This window comes from Ambystoma mexicanum, chromosome 3q (genome assembly GCF_040938575.1).
Source record: "Ambystoma mexicanum isolate Mex_15411 chromosome 3q, UKY_AmexF1_1, whole genome shotgun sequence".
Lineage (NCBI taxonomy): Eukaryota > Metazoa > Chordata > Amphibia > Caudata > Ambystomatidae > Ambystoma > Ambystoma mexicanum.
Window position 1 is genome coordinate 1,126,301,073 of NC_090926.1, and position 27,333 is coordinate 1,126,328,405.

The window sequence follows — 27,333 nt, forward strand, 5'->3', positions numbered from 1 at the left end:
GAACCAATAACTGGCCCTGCAGTGATAAAAAAAAGTGAATTTACCATATGATGGAAAATCGCATGATGTTCATTCCAAATACATGTTGAAGTTTTTATAATGCGCTATATGAGAAGCCGGTAGACTAAACTCTATCTGGGCGCAGATGATACCAAAAATCATTTAATCTCCAAGGTATGATTTCGCAGAAAGGCTCTAACTTTACACTTCCAGAAAGAACTACGTTTATTTAAACAGGAATGTTTGGAGAGATTTCCGAAGACTTTAATTCTGTAATGTAACGTAGTTGCCAAGGCAGGGAGTTCCACAGTCTCGGACCATAGACCGAGAACCGCTGATCTCCTCTGGAAGAACAGCGAGATGGTGGTACCACTAGCTTCTCTGATGAACAAAGATGTCGACTTGGTTGGTACCAACTCGCTTTGTCTGTAAGCTATGAGGGTGCATGATTGTGAAGGCATCTGAAATCCAGGCATAACATTTTAAAGTGAATTATTTCCTTCACCAGTTTAGAGATCTTCGAAGGGCAGAGATGGGTGGTGGTTTAGAGACTTTGAAAATTAGCCAAACTGTGGCATTCTGTGCTCTCCTTGGAGCCTTATCAAGTGTGTTTCCAGACTTCCTGCAAACAGAATATTAGCACAGTCGAGGTGGGAGTTGACTAAGGCCCCCACTACCATATCATGATCAGTAAGTGGCATAAAATGGAGAGCGAGACGCAAGAGGCGCATAGAGTAAAAAAACAGACTGCGCTTTGGCACTTCCCTGTTTTCCATCACAAGCTTTGCTTGCCAAATACAGCCCAAGCTTTTTACTCTAGATGCAAAGTTAGGGAGAGAGCCCATAAAACTGGAGGGGAAGGGAGTTTGGAGACATCTAATAATAGGTGACGGAGGTTATAATCTTTGGCCGCTATGAACCTCCCATTACCTCCGACATTTGGCCTGCTTGCCTAGGGGCACTTGCAGGCTTCCCAGAGCAAGGGATGAAGTTAAGCACCTGGCATTGTACTGGACAAGAAGCTTGCCTGCTCAACCATATTTCAACAAAGTGGTAAAATCCTTTGTTTCTTACTGAGAGCCCCTAGCTATATATCCAAGTATCTGGACAGGCCTCAACGGATCTTGGCCATGCTACCTTTGCTCATATCTAGACAGATTTATGCCAAAACAGCATATGTGGGTATCCGTAAATATGCAGTCAACCGGCTTCAAATGGTGCAGCCAATGGCTGCAAAGATGCCACTAAACCAGCCTTGCAATGCCTCATCCAGGCTCGTCACACTTTGTATTGGATCCCTGTTACCCAGCAAGTTCTGTATAAGACTTTGTGCGTTGTACACAGATCTATACATGGTCAAGCTCCCCACTTCATAGCGGAGAAGATCCTGATGCGTTATCGCTCACCATTTCTTCGCGTCTACGGTATGTTACAGCTTTATATCCCTGCTATTAAACGCAAAATAAGTTTCTCCTTGTCCTTCCTGGTCGTCTCTACTGGACTCATCGCCCCTTTGAAACCAGAGATCTAAAATGTTTCAGAAGCGCAGTTGTTGCCTGTTATATCAAGTGCGGCAGTTGAATGAATGGTTAAAGCGTCCTTACTTCATGGTGGGTTCCCCTGGAGTTGCAACTCGGAGAGAATGTTGGGGAGTGTTCTAGGGAAGGCAGTTAAGGGATTCATGGAGGTTGAGGACACTGGAGCGGCCTATTACCCACATACAAGAGCGTTGGAGGGATGATCCACATTAGCCAAGGCTGCTCTGATATATTTTAGTGATTTTGGAGGAGAAGTAAGAGGAAATGTCGTTCAACGAACGACTGGGGAATAGCGAGCAATTTGTAGGTGGGCAAACCATGGCCTGGAAGTTCTTAGGTAGTTAGCGAGGATGTGATCAGAGAGAAGATATTCGGTCAATGCACAAAGGGGAGAAACTAGCGGTGGAATGGCCCTTAGAGAGCCTTTGTGAGCAGTAAGAAGAGTAGGGGAGTGATGTTTCTGCTAGCGACAGAGGTGAAGGAACATAGTCATTCACAGATGTTGGCTGGCTGGAGAGTTGCACGGGTGAGCATGTGGGCAGGAATGTGTAAATAAGTGAGCAGGATGCTGACAGTCCAGGAAACAGCAGTGATTTGTTGAAAATGATAAAGGTGAGGCTAAGAGAGTGGGCAAGTGGGGAGCCTAAAGAGAGGACTTGACTTGGTAGAGGAATGGTGGAGTCAGTTTTACATTACTTTTGGGGATAGATGAGGGGGAGATGAGAGAGGAGGAACATAGAAATGGTAAAGTGGATATGCGAGTGACCAGAGGGAGAGATAGAACAGAAGAGTTAAGAGTGGAGGAAAAGATGATGAAATCTAAGAGGTTTGCTTGGGTCTGAATAGGAAGGTTAAGTTGGTTGACCAGAGAGCGCTCAGACAAAGTGGAGCCAAGTTGTAGTTGGCCATATTGGAGAGGTTGATGTTGCCCTTTATGATGGTAGTGAAATCAGTCAGAAAATCTCAAGCAGAGGAAAAGATATTAAGGATGTTGGGTGGGTTGTAGATCAGGAGGACAATAAGGGGACTCAGAGTGAGAAGTTGGAAAGAGAAATGTTGAAGGATCGAAGGAGGAAGGAAAGTCACAGGGAAGAGGAAGGGATAATGGTATATCCCTGCTTATCATTAGGTCAGCACATCCGCCGGTTTTTGTTAGTCAGTGTCAGCCTACAGGGCATCCATAGTAGCAGTAGCATTGGGGAGGAGGAGTCAAGTTTCCAGTGACGTCCATCACGGAGAGTTGGTGGTAATGGCAGTCTATAAGGAAAATGTTTTATTGAAAAGGGATTAGGCATTAAAGGGACACAATGTGAGGTGAGTAGGGGACAGAGAGTGATGACATAGGTGGGGTAGAACCTGGTAGAAGAAGGCTAGTGTAAATGAGGTCAGGGTGTCGTTTAGAGGGCAAGATGATTGTTTAAATGGTAAGCAAGTGGGGGGGTGACAGGGGAGTAATGGGGCAGTAAAGCGGGGAGGCATGATGGGCAAGAGCATAGTAATGGGAGTAAGCTTTTAGTATGATATATCACATATCGTTAAGAATACAAGAAATTAATCACAACGTATGTCTAAAAGAGAGTTCTTAATAGACATTCAGGCTTAATTCTATTCCCTCAACGACCTGTGTCTACATGCTGCAGTGTATGGGAAAGCCCCCACAGGCTTCTGCTGGAAAGCAGAATCCATTTAAAAGTGCAGGTGGAATTCTTAACATTAGCTTGCGCCACATCTAGGCAGGATCATGAATGTTAACATGCGCCACACCCATGTGGAATTCTTAATCTTAGCCTGTGTCACATCTAGACAGGATTATGAATGTTAAGCATGCGCTACACTTAGGTGGAATTCTTAACCTTAGCCTGAGTCACATCTAGACAGGATTATGAATGTTCGCGCGCGCGGCACACCTGTATGGAATTCTTAACCCTAGCTTGCCTCAGATCTAGGCAGGATTATGAATGTTAGCGCGCGCCACACCTAAATGGAATTCTTACCCTTAGCCTGCGTTGCATCTAGACAGAAATATGAATGTTAGAACCCTTAAATGAAACTGTGAATGATGACGAGTGCAACACTAGAATGGAATCGTGATCACTTGCCTGCCTCACACCTAGACAGAAAATTGAAAATTAGCAAGCACCACACTCCGATGGAATAGTGAATGATAGCCGGCATCACACCTAGACACAATTGCAAGGACAGCAATGCCAACTAACCAATCCACTAACAATTTCATCCCTCTGCATACACCTCTCAAACTCTAACCAAACACAACCACAAGCCTTAAACGCAGCAAACCGCACAAACTTCACTACACTGCAACAACAAAACAAACCACACATAGACCTGCACAACAGCACACGACGACTTCCAACCGTAATACACCCCAAGCTCAGCCAACGGACCCACCGGGCTGCTATCTTGCACTTTTCCAGCTCATTGCCACTAACTCACCCCCTCCCTTTTTCAGAGCCGTCAGAGCGCAAAGGGACCACTCCGATGGTGATAGTGCGCGGTACAAATATCCTTTAACATTAACAGTAACATACAATCACCTCCACATAAGCACCTCTTAATGGTAATACATTTTTTTTTTAAAAACATTCCAATGATGCAAGATCCCTTCAACGCCATAGATACTTATGATATATTTAAAAGACAACCAAATACCAGCCTGATGTTCAATGCCCGCATATGGAATGGCCATTCACCTCATTGCATTTCTCAATGTCGCGATCAATGTCATAGCTCTCTCCTCATCTGGAATGTGATATGATGCAGCCCATGGACCGCAATATCTGCTGATTAAAAATCACCCCTGAACTTTCTCTGGTGTTATGAGAGATCTGATGATGTTCTTATTGGAAAGCCATATCACATCTGCATGGGTATATCATCAATCTCGGCAGATGGAGAATCACTTCGGAAACCTTACGGACATTCCCAGGGATCACTGCAGCTGCATGGCCACCAGTCTCTGCTGACTGAAGATCACTGCAGAACCTTCTCTGAAGTTCTCAGTAATGGCCCTTTCTATCTACTGCCAAACCATCTGAAATCTGCACAGCTGCCACAGGGTCATCAATCTCTGTTGATTGGAAATTCAACTATAACCTTCAATGAAGCTCTTCCTATTATAAAACAATATGAAATCATTGATGCAGTTGTTTGGTCGCCAATTTCTGCTGACTGGAAAGTGCGGCAAAGCATTGTATTTAGTTCTTGATAGTCAAATGTTTATTGGAACATGGAGCTAAACCATGCTAGCTAATGAATGTTTATTGCAACAAGTACTGGTCCTTATACTGCTTGACAAATGTTCACAAATGTGTATGCTTATTTGCCCCATATAGTCTAGTCGGTGCTTTCTGTGCTGTAAAAATGAGAACAAATAAAGGCATAAAGATATACATTTTTAGAGAGAAAATGGTGCATGTAAGCAGAAAATTATAGAAAGGGATGCAAGAAAAATCGCAATCGGAAAGGGTGAGACATCAGAACCTGATCCACCTTTCGCCTTCGGTTATGGATGACGCCGACAAATTCAACTTGGGATGAGGTTTGTATTTCTTTTTCCTTTTCCATATTAACGCCTGAAATTGGGGCGAGAATTGAGTTGTTAGCTAAATAAGTATCGCAGCAGTCATTTGAAGCAGTAAGAAGTATATTTTGAGGGTACTTGGAATTGTCTGTCCAATTATTTTAGGCTACTCCAGTTAAGCAAATCACTTGACTTTACTGCACTTTCACTTTATTTTGGTAAAATGTCAATTTACCTTAAATGTTACAAAGACCGAATACTTTGTGACATTATCACAGTTTCAAAGTAAACTAAAAGAAAAAGGATATACATGAATGGTTACCTGAAAAGCATGTGTCATCATAAAACAGCAAGAACTAACAATATAGCAAGATTAGACAATTAAACTGAACGCATTTCCTTTAATTTAAAGAATATACAAATATGAAATGTGCAACCCAGACATACAGTGTGATATTCCCGTCCCAGTTGCAGCCTATTCTATACACCTCCAAGCACTTTCTTGGTTACAATAGCTGCCTCCTTGGCTTGCTCACCTGTTTTTCAATTTCGCTATGTTTTAGAATATGTCAAATACTTGTACTAAGCAGAAGACGACCCTATTAGACAAACCATCCAAAGAAAAACCCATGGTTCTCCTGCAGTTCTAATCGGACTGGAAACAAAAGTCTGATTGGAAGTCTCATTAGTAGTCTTCTAAGACTTTTTAGATTCTCACACGAGAAAACAATATGCATGGCAGATCCCATTCCTTGTGCGCACAAGGGCATTCGCAATATCATACCATAATGCTGATTCTTGCAGGAATGCAGTGTGCCCCGGGCACAATAGCAGGAAATTGCAGCTGTTTTTAAAAAAATTGAATTTCAATTAGATAGCGTGTCATACTGTTTCCCCATTGAGATATGTTCATATGTTATATCAAACTAGAAGTGTCATTATAGTGCCTATCCCCACAGAGCTTCCTCTTTTTGCTCTTTGGTAATCAATGATTTAAATACTGACAGAGGGACCAAATATTCAAACCAAGCATTTTCACCTCAAAAGTCGTGCTTTAGTCATTTTTGCCAAGAGGAATCAGATTGCTCCACTATATATTATGAGCACATGATAGATGCCGTTGAGACAATTAGATGTCTCAGAATGCAGGAATTAACTGACGGTATTAGCCTGCACTCTGAGCCATCTGATTGGCTTCATTCACCTCCCTTGGTCTCTCTCCCCCCTACCTCTTGTCCCGCAGCCCATGCAGCTACCACTTCCCGCATGGCCCCTCTAGCTGTTGCGCCCTTTTCAGCTTCCCTGCTGGCATTGCTCCACCACCACAGTAATCAAAGGGGTCTTCGTATCTTCAGATGGAGCTCCATTTTTCCTTTACCATGGTGGCTATCTCTGTAGGGCTTTGCTTTCTTTTGTTGAAGCTCTTGAAGCTCCGTGTGCCAAATGCCTAGAGATCTGTGCATGTACCCTCAATATTTCTGCTGTTTTAGCAACAGGGTCTTCTTGCCCAGGTGCTGATACCTTCATAGCCTCCACATGCAGCCTTTGTTATGTTATTTTATACCTCTCACCGCTACCACCCAGGGCAGTCTCCAGGCACTTTGCAGGGCAGTTAAAAGTCCCAATGCCCTTGATTAATAACACACTTACTACCAACCAGTGGTTTCTAAGCATGGATCGGAATTCGAACCTGTGTTGCGCTGCGTTGTCTTGCTTCCAAGACAAACGCGTTGCCCCCGAGCTTCTCTTCCTCCCCCACAAAGTATTAACTTGAGCTTCCAAGACCATAGCAGATAGTATTTACTGTAGGTATGTCTCTAAAGCGATTCTTATGGATATTAGCGCATGCTGTCCATTATTGGCCTCCTCTGACTACTAGACTGCAGTCAAAAATGCCATATTCGCTTCCCCTTGCCTTGGACACTGATTCCATTAAACATCTGTATATAATGTATATAATATGTCAATTACCATGTATTGTGCTTTGTAACCTGTACCAGCGCCCATTTACTCCCAGGTCCGGAGCGCTATATAAATAAACAAACAAACAAACAAACAAACAAACCCCTTCATAGTCTTTTCCTTGATACGAGGATTGCACCTCAACAGTTTTTCCTTTTTTTCTAAACCTGCACACCCCCTTTAAATATATTTGCCAGTCTAAGCCGTTCCTCTGCATTTGCCAATATCTTCCACTCCTCTTCTAATACTAATCTCCCCCTCACATGATTTGTCAGCTGTTTCTTAAATATGTGTGCCATATAATGCAGGTACTCTGTTAAAGTAAACATTTTTTGTAGGTCACACTCGTCCGCACTTAGGGCATGATTAACCGGAAAGGTTAAGTAATATAGAAGTAGTCACCGGAACCCAGGTGATCTGTATGCAGCCAGTTTTACCGCCATCCCCACAGCCCTCCCAAATAGTTTTGTTGAGTGCTGTATGAACATCTTTCTAAAGGCTCACTGTATGAATGAAATCTTTTAGCTGTAATAATGTTGTAAGATAACTTGTGCAAGATCAAACCAAAAGACTTTCCCCAAACATTGCACTCTCTCATGAGACCATATCTCCAACAAGTAACGCAAAAGGGGTTCCTCCGAATACTACGGGGGACAAGACCAGGGTACACTTTCACAATAAAATTGCCTGTATAGATTACATCACTGTCCACAAAGTTAAATGATGTCCAATTGTTTACTCAGGGATAAACGTTAATACAAAGAATGTGAACAATTCAATAATAATAAAGAAAACAGAAATTTAGTTAGAATTTCATTCCAAGAAGCACTTGAATGTTAACAAAAGGGGACACATACTCGTGCTGGTATTTTGATACGTACATTTAGTGTACACATACATGGGATTACATGATACGATATATAATTGAAAAGTTCATGGGAGCCGATATCTCAGTAAGGAAGAGTGGTGGGCTGAGACAAGGTGGTAAAGCTCATGCGTGTCTCTTCCTATTTACTACGGGTTAGGGGCAAAACTGCCCTTCATCAGGTAGGTGATATCTGTGATTCAATTAGTCACCTGTGGGTTAAAGTAATAATGAGTGAATGATGATATTCATTGTCCAATCTGTTCCAATACCTCCGAAGGCCCATGCCACTTTGCTCTCCGAAGTTGGCAAGAGAACCAGAACATTTTGACCCACTGAAAACCATCTTGAATTTAATTTGTTTTCATATGAAAACTTCTGTTGGAATTGAGCTTTCTCTATGTGGGTATGGACTAAAGATCTGACTAGGTTCCAATGTTCTCGTAACTGATTTGCGGTTTGAGTCAGTGGTATTGGGGCCTCCTTCCTTTTGGCTCTCTTCCATATAATAGCTGAAAGGGTGACAATCAGGTAGATGCTTGAGGAGTTTTTCTCACAGCAAATAAGGGCCATGGAATCATGCAATCCCAATCTTTCCTGCCTTCATCAACTAGTTTTCTTAGTTTAAATCGTTCTACCAATTCATCTGTTTGAGGATGATAAACTGAGGTTCTTAACATAGTGAAAGGAAGTAATTCTTTAACTTCTCCCATGAGTTTATAATACATTTGTTCCTTGTTCTTTGTTCCTTGATCTGTTAGAATTTCTTTTGGGAACCCGACCCGGGAAAAGAATGATGGCAGATGTTTTAATATTTGCTGGGTCGTACTATTTCTCATGGGGAAGGCCTCAGGATACCTGGTAGCATAGTCAACAATCACTAAGACACATTTATTGCCAAATTTAGAGTTGGGAGAATGGGACCTCTATATAGGTAGTGGGTTCAAAGGAGCAGGTGGAGAAATATTTGTGCTGCTCTTTTGACATATCTCACATGTCTACACAACGTTTTTAATGTCGGCATATATTCCTGGCCAATAAAACTTTTCACTGATATGGCTTGGGTTTTAATTTGTCCTAGATATCCCCCTGTGAAATGTGAGTGGGAAATATCCAGAACTATTTTTCAGTGGGTTTTGGGTATTACCAACTGAGTTTTACATATACCTTCCCCTGAAGTTTCCCTTCAAGTTAACAGTCCCTTTTTTAAAAAAGAAGGTGGGATCTCCTTTATCATTGCCTTCAGACTCTAGGATTACTTGTAAGAAAGCCAGTTGATTCCTCATCATAGCTAGTACTGATGTTAGGTCTTTCATCAGCCTCTCCAAAACCTAGATCTCCTCTCTCTGTCACCTACTATTCTGTCTCTTCTTTTAAGTGGGGAAGTAAGGCCCTGAGAATCCCTTGTGCTATTTTATCCCCAGGATGAATGTCAAATGGTGTTTCCCCATGATTTAATAAAAGTACTTTCACATCTCCTTTGAAATCTGGATCAATAACCCCTGCAAGTACATATAGTCTGAATTTCAAAGCAAAACCCGATTTGGGGGCTAATCTGATGTATCATCCAGGGGGAGGTATTAGAACTTAGTCAGTTGGAATCATACTCCTTTTCCCTGGAGGAATCAATGCTTCCCTACTACTGTAGATGTTGAATCCAATAGAGCCTTTTGTAGCTATAGTGGGGTTTGAGGCTTGGCCACTTGGTTTTTGAAATTTTAGGGTCCCCCAATTTGTTTCAATTGAGTTGCACCCCACTCAGACACCATATCTAAGGAAGTCATGGTATCAATAATAGACACAGACACAATAGATGCAAGTTTCGAAAACCCTTATTTTGATATTTTGGTTTGGCTTGGTAGAATTCCTAACTTGCCCTAACTTTAGAATGGGGCTAGTCTCGACCATGAAACAAATAACAAACAAGTTCCAGTCAGTTTAGTCAAAATAAAAAGCCTATACTAAAAAAAAACTTTGCCCTCCTTCTCAAATGACAAATGTGTTAAGGCAATAGAAAAGGAAAAAATAGTGTCTTAAAAGAAATGTCAGAATGGCTCAGGTAACAACTCCCTTCCCCACGTTCAACAACACAGGTCTTGAGAGGTTCTTAAAAAGGATAGGTGGATGACACAGTGACACAGTTCTATCACTCTTGCACACTTTAGCTTACTGGTACAATTCAAAAGTTCAGGCTTGGGCTTCAAGCTTTTGGCAGTTCAATCAGTTCATTAGGCTTCATCTGCCTTGTCATAAATACACAGTTCTACTCTTGACTTTTACTTTGCCACAATACAACACAGGCTTCCCTCAGCCAGGCTCAAGCCTGACTCTCTTTTCACATTCACCTTTTCACTTTATCACCGTTCAGCACAGGCTTCCCTCCACCGGACTCAAGGCTGTCTTTCTCTTTGTGTGGGTTCCCTTCCCCACGTTCCTTCACACTTTTCACATTCACCTTTTCACTTTATCACAGTTCAGCAGACTTCCCTCTGCCGGGTTCGAGCCTGTCTTTTTCTCTTCATGACGGTTCCATTGCCCATGTTTTGTCTTTATATCTTTTTGCTGTCGAAAACTTTCATAACTGCAAGGACTTTACATAGACCTCTGCATGACCACTTCGACCTCTCTTTAAACAATTCAACAATCTTCCACATCTCGTAACACCAATGCCTCTTGGTACTTATAGTTTCTTATTCTCTTTACTTAGCCCTCTTGGCCTTCTTCAAAGTTCATATACTCAAGTAGGGTGCTGCCTACCGATTAATCATATGGCTGAGAGGGAATGGAAGAGAAGGAAAAAGAGGCCAGCAGCCAATGGTGACCAAAACAGCTTTAGTGAGCTTGGCTCATTTCCTTAGTGTATATGTAAATTATTCGGCTGTAACACTAAACTTCCATTTTGGGATGCAGCACGTGACTGGCAGAGGGCAGGCTGATGCCTGGATGGAACTGTGCAATGGGGGGAACCATGGAGGCATTGAGGATATAGGAAGCCTAGCTCCACTCTGTCCGCACTTTAAAAGGGAATCGTGAATTTCCCTGGGGACGATGGTCTGCTGAAGGGCCCCACTGTAAAATCTGTTTGTTGGCAGGGTGTTAGGATTATGCCCCCCTTTCTGCTCCAATGCTGTCCAGTGAGCCAGTCAGAGAGGAAACCATTCACCCTGTAAGATGTGGAGAAGTGGCAGCTGTGGGCTGAGGTACTTTGCATTAAGATCAGAGTGCATTGGCAGTTTGCTGATGGCAGAGGCCCCTTGAGAAGCATGTTTAAGAAGTAGGTTACTGGGGACACTTCGATCTATCCCGCCTCCCCTTTCTTGCCTAAACCAACTGCCAGACTAGCTGTGGGTGTCACCCATCCCCAGGGAATCTCAACAAGCAATGTGGAAGAACCCTTAATTGCAGATATGCCCAAGGTGATGCAGTAATTCCGGCTCACCTCAAAGAAAAATTCAGCAGAATGGGTGTTGTTATGTTATATGGCATTTGCCTAGTGCCATTGGTATGGCCTCAAGGCGCTGTGGGTGAACACCCTAGGAGGACCAAAGTCTGAGGTATGAGAATTGATGATGATTTGACAATACGTGTGCAGTCAGTACGGAGCGGCTAAGTCCCTGTTATCGACCCCTGGAGATCTGGCTAGTGGATGGGTGCTGAGACAGCTGTTTGGAAAGTATGCAAGTCAAGGAGACTGACTATTTGCCCAGCTCATTCATGGGACTTAGCTGCATTCTAGTGGCAGAGGTGATGTGTGATGTGCCTGCCATTAGCAGGCCCGTAATTAGCACCTTCCCCATTCCCATTGAGCCCTATGGGGGCTCCAATGGGAATGGGAAATGGCATTTGGAATGGGGGCTACCTCCAAAGTCGTAATGAGGCCCCCAGACTAGATGGACAGGAAAGGGCACTCTGCAACCTGCAAATACAGAAGTTGTTAAACAGGAGATGGGCTCGGCCTGACCCCTTACCTTATTTCTTCATGAGACACGGTCACAAAGTTGGATTTTTTTAGGGATGCCAAATGGGACCCCTCTTTTTTTATAAAATGCATGAAACATAACACATTTCCTCCTACTCATAAAACACTTAATTTTCCCCTGGTGTGAGTTCTTTCTGAGGGAATTGCTCCATCAGCACACCCTCCCTTAGAGGGGTCAGACAGAACCCCACAGGATGGATATGACAGAACAGACCCCTAATCTCTACCTGGTAATACCGACTGTAGGGGGGCGGGCAGTAGATGGCCCCACACCCTAGGCAGATTCTTGCATGTTGCCGCTTCTCTTACCAGCCTCATGCCAGGGTACACACAGCAGCTTTTTTCCTTATTCCCAACTTATCTACTTAACACTATATACATTCCCCTACTTAACACCCTACCCAACCTAATACCACACTTAACTATTGGCATGCAATATATATGAATAATTATAAACAACTATACCTATAACCTATACACATACACATAAATGCACATTTACATAAACAAACAACATATAAAACATAGGGATGACTGCTGCAGTCAGCCATCCCTTCTCAGTACCTCTGGTCTGGTGTGCTGTTCTTGGTGCTTAGGGGGTCTGCTCCCTGATGGAATATGGGGATTTTTTCCTGCCATGCTGCTCTGCTGTTCTTCTAGGTGGCCCGTCCACCAGGTCAGGCCACCCGAACTCACCCACGTGAGTTCGCTCATTGAACACTGTCCCTAGGTGGCCACCTATTCACCACTACGGTCCCACTGCACACTTGATGCCCTTCAGCCGCCCCATGCGTGAGGGCTTGTCTTATCTTCGTGCACGCCTGTGATAATCATTGGGGCCTTCTATTATCTTCTTGGGCGGACCCATGCCCTGGAGTCCGTGATGACATCTGCGGCAACCCAGGAGGTTTTGAGAGAGTTACAAAATGTAATGGTGGATATATGTGTGAAAGAAATGGAGATGCTATGTAAACACACCTGCTTAATGATACTGAAGTCAGGGACGACCAGACAAGAACTGTGGGGGGAGAACTAGATGGGAATGGTAAGTTTAGATTAAAAGCAAGGCATATATGACAGTTTTTTGTCAGATAACACTAAGAATTTTAAAAGTGATAGGGCCTCATCACGATTTGGGCTGTAGCCCTTCAATGGGGCAGTCACAGTATTACCGCCACATTTTAGGGCGGGGGACAAGGGCGCGGGTGTTGGCGTCCCGCGGAGGGTGTTTTGGCCCAGGAGGGCCTCCATACTTACAAGCCACGCCCCCTCCACTACTTTCCCGACGCCTCTCGGCCCGCCAGGGACAAGCCCGCGGGGGACAAGGGCGCGGGTGTTGGCGTCCCGCGGAGGGTGTTTTGGCCCAGGAGGGCCTCCATACTTACAAGCCACGCCCCCTCCACTACTTTCCCGACGCCTCTCGGCCCGCCAGGGTGAAGCCCGCGGGGGACAAGGGCGCAGGTGTTGGCGTCCCGCGGAGGGTGTTTTGGCCCAGGAGGGCCTCCATACTTACAAGCCACGCCCCCTCCACTACTTTCCCGACGCCTCTCGGCCCGCCAGGGTGAAGCCCGCGGGGGACAAGGGCGCGGGTGTTGGCGTCCCGCGGAGGGTGTTTTGGCCCAGGAGGGCCTCCATACTTACAAGCCACGCCCCCTCCACTACTTTCCCGACGCCTCTCGGCCCGCCAGGGTGAAGCCCGCGGGGGACAAGGGCGCGGGTGTTGGCGTCCCGCGGAGGGTGTTTTGGCCCAGGAGGGCCTCCATACTTACAAGCCACGCCCCCTCCACTACTTTCCCGACGCCTCTCGGCCCGCCAGGGTGAAGCCCGCGGGGGACAAGGGCGCGGGTGTTGGCGTCCCGCGGAGGGTGTTTTGGCCCAGGAGGGCCTCCATACTTACAAGCCACGCCCCCTCCACTACTTTCCCGACGCCTCTCGGCCCGCCAGGGTGAAGCCCGTGGGGGACAAGGGCGCGGGTGTTGGCGTCCCGCGGAGGGTGTTTTGGCCCAGGAGGGCCTCCATACTTACAAGCCACGCCCCCTCCACTACTTTCCCGACGCCTCTCGGCCCGCCAGGGTGAAGCCCGCGGGGGACAAGGGCGCGGGTGTTGGCGTCCCGCGGAGGGTGCTTTGGCCCAGGAGGGCCTCCATACTTACAAGCCACGCCCCCTCCACTACTTTCCCGACGCCTCTCGGCCCGCCAGGGTGAAGCCCGCGGGGGACAAGGGCGCGGGTGTTGGCGTCCCGCGGAGGGTGTTTGCGGACCCGGGGAGGTGCACCCTCTGGACTCTGTCCCTGAGGCGGTAAAAGGACACAGTGTTTTGGCGGTGAAAAGGGAGGCTCGGCCTGGATCCACCTGGGAGAAGAGGGTGAAGTAAGTGCAGGCGAGGGACTGTACGAGGAGCTGTTTACCTGTTTGCCTGTGTGTCTTGGATAAAAGGGCAGAGGGCAGAACTACTGGGGTGGACCTACTGAACTTGCAATGTCACTCCTCAAGTCCCTAAGAAATTTGAAAGTTCAGGGCCCACCAAGGAAACCCCTCCCTCCATCACCAGCTCTCTCGCCCTTCCCCCTCCCTTCATTTTGCTCAGAGGTTCTTCTCGCCCGCCAAGCGAATGGCCCCAAACCCAAGCGAAAAGTTCTGGCTGTGAAGAGGTTTGGCTCCCAGAGTCAAAAGGAAGTGCCAGCTAAAGCGCCAATCCCGGATGTGCAAAACTCTGTCCTAATTCATGGGGTTGAGCCCCTCCCATGCTCCCCTGAACCCCCACTAGTGCTGGAAGATGGGGGCTGTCAACTGTCACAGGGGGACAGTATAGCCGCCGGACAAAGGACCAGGGAAGGTCCAATACCTACTAACTATGGCAGCATGTCGGTACCCCGCGTAGGAGGAGACTGTACCTCTAAGCCCCAGGAGGATCAGGCTATCATAGGCCCCAACGGAGGAAATCATCCAGGCCTGTTGACCCGTCCATCGACTGCAGATGTGCTCTCTCCCATTGCCACCACCGTGAGCCTCAGTCTCCCCAAGGTGCCATCTGTCTCCGGTAATCTTGGCCCCGGATCAGAGATGCCGGAGTCTAAGGAGGGAGACATTGCAGGAATCGGAGTAGCAGCCAGCTGCCATCCCTCAGTAAATCCCATTCCTGCTTGCAACATCGTGGCCTCCACTTTGTCACCATGCTCTATCATTTGTGCCAGCCCGGGAAAGTCATTTTCTAGCTCCGCTCTGGCTAGCCCAATTGCGGGGGGCAGTTCATTTATCAACGACGACCCTGTACGCAATCTCTCCCTGGTTAACAGAAGTTTCGGGAATATATCTATGCCCACATTGTGCCCGTTGGCTAGCCCCTCTCTCTACCTATCTCCACCTAGGGTGTCCTTGCAACGGAAATGTGAAACCTCCCCGGCTGTAGGGCCGGTTATTAACCCCCCAACCGAGGAGGTTTTGTCACTGGGGGGGTGTAAATGTAACCAAGTATTGGCTGAGTTGGCTGCCATTAGAAATCTGCTTAAATCGCTAATAGCCATTAAGGGGAGGGAGCAAAGGGAGGGGGAGCCCATTACCATTCCGATTGTCTGTAAGGGTTTCTCTGACTCCCCTCCGGTACACCCCAAGGACCAAGCCCCCCTGTGTCCCGAGACTGTAGCTCCAACACCTTCTTGCCCCAGCCTGGTGTCTGAGTCTGCACATTCAGTCATTGGAAAATATCCCAGGGCAGGCGGCACCGAGCACAATGAGCTTGGTGGGTTGGTGGAATTCACCCCAAGCCTAGTAGCCCTAAAAAGCCCTAATCAGGAGGGCAAGATTGTTTTTGGTCCACGGCACAGAGTCGGCCCATCTCAGCTTCCTGTTCATGACCAGAATGGTCGAGCTACAGTGTATCTTCATGGTGTACCAAAAATGGAAAAGAACACGTTGGAGTCCAAGGAATCTCTTGTGAACAAAAGTGTACACTGGTTACGCTCCGTGAGAGGATGTTCCTTTGTGTCTAGGGAATCCTTGGTAGGCTGTCGGAGATTGGCCAGTGTGGGCAAGAGCCCGAAGGACATAGTGGAATTGGCCTTTTGGGACTGGAGACAGGCGAGCAGGGTCTTGGGTCAATGGGAGGGGTCGAGAGGGACACCAGGGAGCGGAATTTTAATCAGTCCACACCCTTATTTAGGCTTGATATCGCCCATGAGGCCAGTCAGGAGGTCCTACCCCCTGTCTGGGGCAAACCTCACTCCCCTGGGCCGTGACCGGACAGGATTTTTGGGGACCAAGCCCAGGCAAGGGGAGTCATCCAGAGGGTGATGGGGGCCTTTGTTTCACCTTTCCCGTTCCCTAAGAGTCTCTCTGTTGTACTATTTGAGTATATGGTTTATTGATTGTAAATGCTTTTTGTGTGATGTTTTTGCTTTGTGTTTGATGGATTTTTCTTCAATCCGAATAAACTTGTTGACTGACTGACTGGCCTATCAGAATTGGGTGCTAAATGGTCTGTTTTACCTCCAGCTTTTTTCTGGAGGTGAAAATCCCATTTAGTGCCCTGTATTACCACCGGCAGTATTACCATGCAGTATTAGCTCCAAAGATTCCCCATTGGGTCCAATGGACCCAATGGGTAATGGGGATTTACAGTTACCGCCAAACCGGTCAACCAGCGGTAATACCGGAGGGCACTAACGCTATTACAGTTGGACGGTGTTACAGCCGGGATACCGCCCAACCCGTGATAAGGTCCATAAAGGGAGAGTTCAGAGGAGGGTATTGTGGCCAATTAACGGTTTGTTAGAGGCACAAAGGAATCACCTTGATACATAGCTGACTGAAGGAGAAATCGAGTTAGCCATTGACCAGTCTGAATGGTTTTCTGTGAGAACGATGGAAGAAACAAAATAAATTATCTGATAAAACCAGTGTGGGAAAGGTTCTTGAGGAGTAGGTAAAGGGGGCTTGCTTCCACCTGACCTCTGCATAGCCCCCTGTAATGGTAATCCCAAAGAATGGTAAACAGTTAGACCTCCCTGAATCCTCTCAACCCATCGCTCTTATAAAGAGGGAGACTTAGATGTTACAATGGGTCCTTGCCAATTATTTGTTGGGGATCAATTAGGATCTAATACACAAAGATCTGAGTGCCTTCCTCCCGGGGCGATCAAGAAAAGCAATTCTTAGATGGCTACATGTGACACTGCATCTAAAAAGGTAGGTGAAACTGTCCCCTCAGTGTCCCTTCCCTGAATTCTCACAAGGCCTTTGACTTCATCGAATGGAGTTACATGTTTATGCTATTTGATGAAATTGGTTTTGATTCAGTACTCCTTGAGAGTGGAGGTTATTATATCTAGAGCCAATGTCAAGGGTAAAAGTCAATTCAATTCTTCCCAGAAAATGTGAGTTAACTAAAGAAACCAGACAGGCTTGCCCCCAATCTTCACTCCTTGGAAAATCAATGGAGCAGCTCATGGAGTAGGTAAGGAGGAATCAGATTTTAAAAAGGTTCCAGTGGCGTTAGGGCTGGAAGAGAATATCTTGCTATACATTGGTAATATTTTGCTGTAGTTGGGAGACCCCGAAATCTCAGAAACATGGGTAATGGATGGGATCACAGAATGGTCCAACCTTGTTGTGGTTCTAATTGACCAGTGAGAACCTTGTTACTATTGAATTATAATGCTGATCTTCCGTGCTCTATGCTTCTCTCCACATTGGCTTTACCCTCCTGCACTGCTACTGGTGAAGTGCAAGAGGTTCAACAAGGGGTTCAACAGTCCACCCCAAAAGCAATGGTGAGAATTCAGTATAGATGCAAAACTAGAACTGTCTGCTGGGCCGCGGTTGTGGTCACTGCTAGCTTGGAGGTTGCAGCCTACGGTAGGTTTTGGCACATGTTACTCCTTGTTGCTTTGATTCCTTGTGCCCTCCCCCACCCTGAGCAGTGGTACAACGCTTGGTGAGGCTTGTGTGCGCGCGCCTCTCCTATCTTGCTCACATTAATCGCTGGTGTGTGTACCTGTAGCAATGTTCACCTGGCTTATAATGGTCTCTTCCTCCCCTGTTTGTAACTTCACTGGCTTAGCTCAGAATACTCCATTCTCCCTGCTGCAACTCATCTCTAATCCTATCCATAACCATGTCTTTGACCAAGGCCTCGGTCCAACTCGGTTTCATCTTCAGTGGACACTTTGCTCTCCTTATAACCCACTACACCACCCTCCTACTGATACATGTGCTTCAGGCATCTCTTCCCTCTGTGGATGGATCACTGCACAGTTGTCCTGTTTCACGCCATCCTTTGCCATGCCACTATGAGGAAATCCCTCACACTTTACTGAGAATGACGCAATCACCAGCTGGTGCTCAAGTGACTTCTCATTTGACACACATCCCAGACAGACTGCCTGCTGTGCTTTGCACACGAGCAAGCTCTGGTTTATAGGCCATTAGTGTGTTTACCTGTACTGATACCTACCACACAGTGAGTGTGTGCCTCTCTTGCAGGTCTCTATAGCATTGTAGGTCTTCTTCAATACAGCTTGAAGCTGTTCACCAGAAGTAGATGGTAAGTAAACCATTTTCTAGTCTCCTCTCTCTTCCCAGTGATCTGGACAATGGGCCAGCAATTCATGTCAGTTTGCTTTTACCAGAGGTGAACGTTTGGCCCGTTATCACTTGAAATACCAAAGTCCTGTGAGAATGCACAAAGTCTGAAACTGTGGCTTTGTCACTGGTGCATTAGATTTCGCCCACACCTTGAAGGGTTCATGAAGGAAGCAAACACTGATGTGCTCACCTGGAGGATGGGGGGCTGAGTTCCTCGAGAACCTGTCATGCACCGTGTGTGAGTATTCTTTCATGGATTGGTGTACGAGCTTCACTGTGCCTTTGAACAATTTTCCACTTAGTTGGAGTCTCTGTTGATTGCCTTTGTATAGCACTGGGAAATGTTATGCAGGTTGACCAGGGGGCTGCATTTAGTCGAGTCCATGAAGGCGACCAATTCACGGTTTCTAGACGATTGTAGAATGTGTGCCACTACATGTAATGCAAGTGCTGGCAGAATGCTGTCTTTATGGTTAAGTGGGGTCGTGAATGTTGCCACCTAATGATAGTTGGATGCATGCAGAATGCACCCACCATAATTTATCAACCCAGTTGTATTAGAATTTGCTGAATGTATCAACTGTAGGCTTTTATTTCATTATAATGAAAGCATTTTATCCACTTGTGCCCTGCACTTTTGGAATTAGCCAAAGGCCCTGTCTCACTCAATCACGCAACTGCTTTCACAAATTTATTTATTTATTGTGCATTTGTAAGGCACTTATACATCAAGTAAATTGTGCTTCAATGCGCCCACAGGGCAACAGGGTGGGAACATGGGAATGAAAAGCAAATATAACAATGAAAGAGAGAGGCGGTCCTACTAGGCCACGTGAGCATTCAGAGCATGCAAGTGCAGAGAAGAGAGGGATGGGGCAGGAGGGTAAGTGCTAGGAGTAACAGGAGGGGAGTGCTAGGAAGTGTGGCGGAGTGTGTTTTTGGTGTGTCCGTGGCTGCAGGGGAGTCCGTCTACTCTCTCTACAACCTTGCTGTGCTGTGACTCACTTCTTAAAATCCATAGCCGGACGCAGAGCATCGCAGAGTGTGATGGAGTGTGTTTTCTGTGCTCTCTGTGTCTCCATTTGAACTGGGTTGCTGTGAAAAGCAGAGAAGGTGAGACAATGGATACTATATGGTCGGTACCTATTATATAATTGTTTGAATACTTTTCTATCATGGCAGGCAAAGCACCATATAAACAAAGGACGTATAATCTCCGTAAGCATAAGCCCTACGGAAAAACGAATGGGTACAAAAGCTGTGAATTGTAACTATCATGCGCCGACGCCAGGGAAGACTACTGGAAAATCAGCCACAGAACAGCAGGGCAATCCTCTGGTTGAGATTGCTGCCGGGGTTGGCTAGATAACTAATTACTTCAAAACAAAGAGTTGAGTGTAAATTCCCCCACCTCCGCTGTTCTCCTCACAGATCGCCTTTGATGTCCCCTCTTATAGTCTCACCTGATGGTTTGAAAAGATGAGCTCTCCATCCTGCATTGAGCGCAGGGGCGCGTTGATAACCAGTTGCTTCACTGGCTCGAAGGAATTGGTGAGTTCCAGAACAATATTGACTCCGAGATTCCCGGCAAGACGCCGTAAGTATAAAGTTCGTAAGAGTTCAAATGCCTGACTTTCACTCTTGTCCGATTCCTTGCAGGTTGCAGCTTGACCCTAATGAAGAGTTCCTCGTGGCAACCGGTAGTATTCTGGTAAGGATTTGTATTTTCCAACACAGTTCGATAAAATAAAGTCAATATGTAACCTGTTGCTTTCTCCCTTATTCAGGCGTTGAGAGAAAGTATGAAGTCTTGGGGAATAATACCTCAGGCGGTAAAATCAGGTAAGTCTATTGTGGTGAGGAGGGTTCCCCTTGTTAGTCCCTTTGTTTCACCTTGCTGTCCTTTTGTTTCCCCTTAGGGGCCGGGGTTCGGCGAAGATGCAGTGGAAACTGCGCCAACCTGTGAAGAGGAATAGTACCCCCGGTGGTAAAATCAGGTAAGTCTATGGGGGGGTAACTAATATTCCTCTGTGTATTCCCTTAGCTCACCTTGCTGTTCTTGTCTTCTCCTTAGGTGCCGGAGTGCGGCAGGAACACGCAGGAGGATGCAGTAAAATGTGAAGATGCTGCGAAGGACGGTGAGTTCAGTGCGGCGCTGCAGCAGGCGAGGCGACGCGCATAAAATAACTTCTTTCTTCCAGCTCGAAGGTGCGATGGATCGGGAATTCAGGTAAGGATTAAAGGTACTGCTCTTGTTCTAACCTTTTCTCATTCTTTCTCCCTTTTTCTAGGAGCTCCAAACTCGAGGCAGGCATGGCAGAAGGCTGGATGCAGACTTGCAGGCACGGTGAGCGTTACGCTGCCGGATGTAGAATAACGAGAAGCGTGTGCTGCTCTTCGGCCGTGGTTTAAATAGTCTCCAAAGTAGCCCCAGGTAAGTATTCCTCCCCAGCCCCGCCCGAGTAAAAAATAGTCCCCAAGTAAAGTAGTCCCTTCCAAGCCTCTTTTGGCTTGGAGCTCTTGCAGCATGGTCTGCATCAGGTAAGTTTGCAACATGGTCTGCATCAGGTAAGTTTGCAACATGGTCTACATCAGGTAAGTTTTAATCTATGAACCGGGCGCCATAGGCGCCAGGACTGGACCCAAAAAGCCCTGAGCCGGGGTTGTTGGGCTTGCTTAGGATAACTTGATGCCTGCTTCCGGGGTTGCTGGACGTGGTCTGGGTCCCCGGGGGTAGGCATCGTGACAGCACTCCCACCCAAGGCCCCTCCTAAAGTCGTTCTTCCCTGTGGTTTCGGTTTGTCTGGGAAATTTCGGTGGAATTTTTTCATCAATCGGGGTGCATGAACATGGTCACTAGGTTCCCATGACCTTTCCTGTGGTCTGTAACCTTTCCAGTCGATTAAATAAAAGAGTTTTGACACTATCAGCTTGGAGTACAGGATGTTTTTAACTTCAAATTCGGGTTCTCCGTCTACAAGGATAGGGTCTGATGGCTTGGTTAGTCTTGTCCCCGGTTGCACTGGCTTCAAAAGTGACAAATGAAAGACGGGGTAATTTGCATATTAGCAGGTAAATCCAACTTGACCGGATTGATAATGGCCTTCATAGAGTAAGGTCCCAAATATCTGGGGTTAAAGGTCCGTGTTCCCTTTAGAGGTATATGTTTTGTGGCTAACCATACTTGGTCCCCTATCTGGTATTGTGGAGTATCACTTCTATGCCGATCAGCATCTTTCTTGTATTTTTCTTTCGCCTGTTTTAAATGTGTAGTTGCTTCCTTAAAGGCTTGTGTAATCGTAGCGTGCAGATGGTCCACTGCGGGCATTTCTAAGTGTTGTGGTGAGTCAAGGTCTGAGGTTCGAGGATGGTGCCCATATAAGGGGCTTTGTCGAGTTCCAGAGTGTACTGAATTATTGTATGCATATTCGGCGATCCAAAGAATGTCTTTCCAAATACTCTCAGTCTGATGTAACATACAACGCAGGTATTGTTCGAGAGTCTGGTTGGTCCTCTCCGTTTGACCATCGGTCTGGGGGTGGTGACTGGTCGATAACCTCACATCGATTTGCGCCAATTGACAGCATTTTTTCCAAAAATGTGAAATGAATTGACTGCCCCGGTCAGAGACCAATATGGATGGAAATCCGTGAATGCGAAAAATGTTTTTGAGGAACTCCTTGGCCAGGATTGAAGCTGAAGGTAATCCCTTTAAAAGAATAAAGTGGGCCATCTTGGAAAAAAGATCCACAATAACTAAAATGGTGTTAAATCCATTGCATGGGGTAGATCAGTAATAAAGTCTAACGATATGGTGTGCCAAGGTGTAGGCGGAATGTCTAAAGGTTGTAAGAGTCCAGCTGGTTTTTTCTTTTGACTTTTGCTTTGGGCGCAAATGCCACAAGACATCACAAGTGATTTAATATATTTTCGCCAGGTGGGCCACCAGAATTGTCTTTTAATTTTAGCATCAGTTTTTGCAATACCTGGGTGCCCCTCCATTAGGGTATCATGATAACGGGAAATGACTAGCTCTTGTAGTTCCTTGTGTGGCACAAATAGCCGCCCTTGGTAATAAGGCAGATGATTGGTGACAGAGTAGTCCGGGCCTTTTTTTACCCAGTCCTGCAGGGCTGCAGGATCAAAGAGTTGCTGGATCTTTACCTGAATGTCCTCTAGTGTCTGTAGAGTAGTCATGCCAAGAATTCTTTGTTCGGAAATTATAGGTACTAGTTCTGGGTTCACTTCTGTCTCTCCCATCCCTATTCGGGATATGGCGTCTGCTTTACCATTCTTACAACCTGGTCGGTAGGTTATTACTAAATCAAACTCGGCAAAGAACAATGCCCATCGGAGTTGACGTGATGTTTGGGCCTTGGCTGTCTTTAAATACTGTAAATTCCGGTGATCGGTAATCACAGTAATGGTATGCCTGGCACCGAGAAGATAGTGCCGCCAAGCCTTGAAGGCGGATTTAATGGCTAATAACTCCTTGTCGGTAACCGCATAGTTTAACTCGGGTGCCGAGAACTTTCTGGACCAAAATGCTACTGGATGAAGCTGGCCAGTTTCAGGGTCCTTTTGAGACAGGACAGCTCCCATGGCTAGACTGGATGCATCGGTTTCCACTATGTATGGAAGTTCAGGGGGGGGCGTGGCTAGGCAGCCATGGAGTAGGCTGCAGTTCCTGTGAGCTCCGAGATCCGTAACCCTGATCCGTGCAGCGCGTGTCTTTTTATGGCTGATTCCAGTCCCAAAAGCACACTAAAAGCACATGAATATGCTGGAGAGCGAAGGAGCCTGCTGATGGAACGCTAGGAGCATTGTAGAGATAGCTGTGCTACTTTGTATCTCGGACTTGGAGAGAGGAACGAATATAAAGATGGCGGCGGCTGGGAACAAAGGAACCTTCGGAGACCCTTGAAACCACTGGGCGCCCCGCCGTTGAAGAAGGAGCAGCTGACGGGCCCTGGGATAATAATCTAAATATGCACTGCCGACAGCTTAGGAGTGGCCAGTGTTCACACTAAGAAGCCGCGGTTATGTAAACAACGCGGATCACAAGGCCCGGACATTTCGGAACAGCCGGGGAACCCCGAGGAGTGACTCGGAGGGCTGCCATAGACGCAGTTGCTGTATGCGGCACAGACCGCATCTCTAACAGTGCTCCGAGTGGGCAGAAGAGCCCTTGAGGAACACATCGGAATCTGAAGCCGCATGCAGCAACACATGAAGTGCAGGCTGCTGGCACACATACAACGTGGAGAGGGAGGCTGCGGTGGCGAGACGACCAGGAGCCCTCAGTAATTGGAAACCGGACTACGTCCATGTGAGAGCACTGCTGCATGGGGCAGGCATAAGCAGGACCAGCAGCAAGATCTAGGCGAAATGATCCAGGCTGCGAGCCCAGATGAGGAAGGTGCGTGAAGCACGTTGTTATTAATGTGCTTTGATCTGAAACACATAATAGAAGCCTGCTGTCTGGAAGAGCCGTGCAAAACACCCTCAGCAATCATAATACAGCATAAGGGTGCACAGCATATACATTCACGTGGCAAGTAGTTGGCAAAATTGAGAAATAATAAAGGCAACGCTGGGGCAGAATAAGACCGATGTGAACCCCCCAACAAACTGCAAGGTACAGGACTTCACTCGAGGGTATGGTGGTGCTTGGGACAATACCCCCCTGGTCTGCGACCCATAATGAAAACAAACCAGTAGAAGACGCCCACTGTAGGATCACTTGCTGTGGTGGGAATTAATATGCGAAGCAGTAGCATTGAGGGGCTTTGGACGATTGCCAGGAGAGAGCAGGTGTCCAGACTGTGAACTGTCGTTGCATTTGAGGTCACGAGTCTCTGCGACGTGGCCGTTTTGGCCAAGCAGGCGGCGCAGCATCAGCGCCCCAAACAGCTGCAGCGGACATTGGCGCTGACCCCCCGATAAGAGGCGGATGGCCTGAGGCGGGCTGTTATTACGTGGGAGGGCACAACCCATTGCGGCAATAGACGGCTGGCAGAGCCTTTGAGATCCTGAGGCTCCCATGCTTGGGTAAGGCCTAGGGCATTGGAACGGAGGGCGTGCCCTTCCCCCCTAACTGTGGAGCATAAGGGTTGGGCTGACCCACAACTTGTGGCTGCTAAGTCATGTCTACTAAGCCTCCAAGGCAGAAAGTGAAGCAGCCCACGCTGGACGAATTCACCAGAACGCCGCCCGGCCCGGAAGGTGCCAGTAGCAAGGACAAGCCCCCCGCAGGCAAGATGGCCGCTGCGGGTACTAATCATGAGGTCCAGGCTGCAATCGCGGACTTGAAAGCAGACTTGAAAGCGGACTGGGAGGCCAAGATCGAAATAGTTGTGGCTGAATTAAAATCAGCGCTGGACCTTAAGGTTGGTGAAGTGAAGGAGGAAGTGAACCTACTCCGACAGGACATGAGGGCCCTGTCGGAGCGTACAGAGAGCCTGGAGAAAGAAGGGAGTCTGAACACAGCGGACTGCGCCTCACACAAGTCGGCACTGCACGCCCTGGTGCAGAGAGTGGGCAACTTGGAGAGTAGGGCAGAGGAAGCGGAAAGACGCGCCCAAAGGAATAACATCCGCATTGTGGGTATACCGGAGGGAATGGAGGGCCATAACCCCACGGAGTTTGTCGAAGGCATGTTGTTGCAGGAGATAACCGGAGGAGTTTTGTCTCAGGAATTTGCTGTGGAGCGGGCACATAGGGCCCTGACGAGGAGGCCGCCGCCGGGCAATCCGCCTAGGCCAGTTATCGCCAAGATCCTCAACTATCGAGACCGGGAAAGGATTTTGGAATACTTCCGTAAAGGTGGAACAATTAAGCGGGGGGAGGCAAACATAACAGCCTACCCAGACTACACCCTGATGGTGCAGCGGAGTCGAATGACCTTCAGGGCTGTTAAAAGGAGATTGAGGGACACGGGCCAGAAATACATGTTACTTTATCCTGCGAAATTAAAGGTCTTTCATAAAAACAGAACTTTGTTTTTTGACACCCCGGAGGATGCCATGGGATGGCTTGATATGCAGGGATGCCCCCAGGAGCCCGACATCCAGGCGGACGAAGGAGGCGGATGAGATAAGTAAAGTGTTACGAGAGCACTGGCAGTTGGTGCGGCTCCGGACTATGGGACTTGATTATAGTCATTGATGTGGCCCGTTAGTAGACGGGATAAGAGTAGAATAGATATTGTATGATGCGCACTGTGACTGTAGCTTTAATAAAGGGGCCTGGCAGGGATAGTCCTTACACCCCCATTTAGTATTAATAGTTAAGTGGCCATTAGGGAGCTTCACCCTACTGAGCTCTGTGTGTATCAGACAGGGCTAGATGTGGGGGTGCCTGAGATCCAGGGATGGAGCTGGGCAACAGTTGAGGTGGGAGTTGTTGGGGATGGGGTGGGTGGGGGGAGGGGAAGGAGGTGTGAAGTTTGACGTGTATATAGTTTCGGGAGGAGCGGGGAGTTGGGTGTTTTTTGGGTTAAAGGGAGTTGGTATTTGGGAAAGAGCCTATGTAAGACGTGTAGAGACCTCGGAATCGTATTGCGCCTGTGGGAGGCGGAAGGCACTTGGAGGAAATTATGGGGGACCTTAGAATAATATCATGGAATGTGAGGGGGCTAAACAGTTATTTGAAAAGGAATAAGGTTATGCTTTACCTGCGCAGGCATAAAATATACATTGCATTGCTACAAGAGACTCACCTGACACGCGAGAAGACGGATATGATCGCCGGGAAGTGGAAGGGAGTGGTGGTGGGCTCATCTTATTCTGCTTATGCCAGGGGCGTGATCATTTGGGTGGCTCCGCATGTCCCTTTCCAGCGGTTACAAGAGGTGGCAGAGGCGGATGGGAGAATGGTCATTCTGAGAGGGCTAGTGGAAAATAGGGAAATAAGCATAATAAATACATATGCCCAGAACCAGAATACGGCAGCGTACATTAGGACGTTGTGTACTAACGTGAGCAAGTGCGTGGGGAGTGCCGTGATTTGGGGGGGGGATTTCAACTGCGTGTTGGACCCAAGGGTAGATAGGTCAGACGGGAAGATGGATAGACCAGCTCCTGCGGCCAAAGCGCTGCAAGTATTGTTGAATGATTTTGGGCTAGTGGATGCATGGAGAGCGTGTCACCCCCTAGAGAGGCAGTACTCTCATTATTCTGCCCCGCAGCAGCTGCACACTAAGCTGGATTATTTCTTTACTACGTCTGAAGTGACAGCAGAGTTGGTACAAATAGAATATAAAGCACGGGTCCTTTCGGACCACTCGCCCCTGATTCTCGCTTGGCGATTTAGCCCCTTGAGAGCAAGGATTCCGACGTGGCGCCTGCGAGCTGAGGCACTGAAATACCCCATCTTTAGAGAAGACATGAGGGAGGAGATTGGGAATTTTTTTGAGGAGAATACAGGTAGCGTAGACTCGGCGGGTACACTTTGGGAGGCCTTTAAAGTTGTGATAAGAGGGGCAGCTATCGCTAAATCTAAAGGGTTGCAAGGTGGCATTTTGGCTGACCTACGGGAGACAGAAGAGAGACTAGAGGAGGCCTTGAGAGGTGAGGACGATACTAAAGAGAAATTAGAGTTAGTGATTATGCTGCAGCAGAAATGTGCGGAGCACTGGAACAGACTGTGTAACCTGAATTATCGGAAATATGTAGAGAGGCAGCACGCGGGGGGGGATAAACCAGGTCGACTTTTAGCATGGCTATATAAGAGTGAGAACCCCAGAGTTATGATTAGAACTATTACAAGGGAGGACGGTAGCGTAGCAGATACTCAAGAGGGAGTTAACCAAGAATTTGTGGACTATTATAAGATATTATATGCAGACCAGGGGGAAAACTGCCGA

General features: G+C 47.2%; 1 protein-coding gene across 1 annotated transcript in view; it reads right to left on the reverse strand.

Annotated features, from left to right (window-relative positions):
• RASAL3 (RAS protein activator like 3) overlaps positions 1-27,333 on the reverse strand; it is a 556,797-nt gene that overhangs the window by 238,344 nt on the left and 291,120 nt on the right. Inside the window, exon 5 of the mRNA XM_069603917.1 lies at positions 5,049-5,131. Coding sequence (XP_069460018.1) covers positions 5,049-5,131 — 83 coding nt within the window. The remainder of the gene's footprint in view (positions 1-5,048; positions 5,132-27,333) is intronic.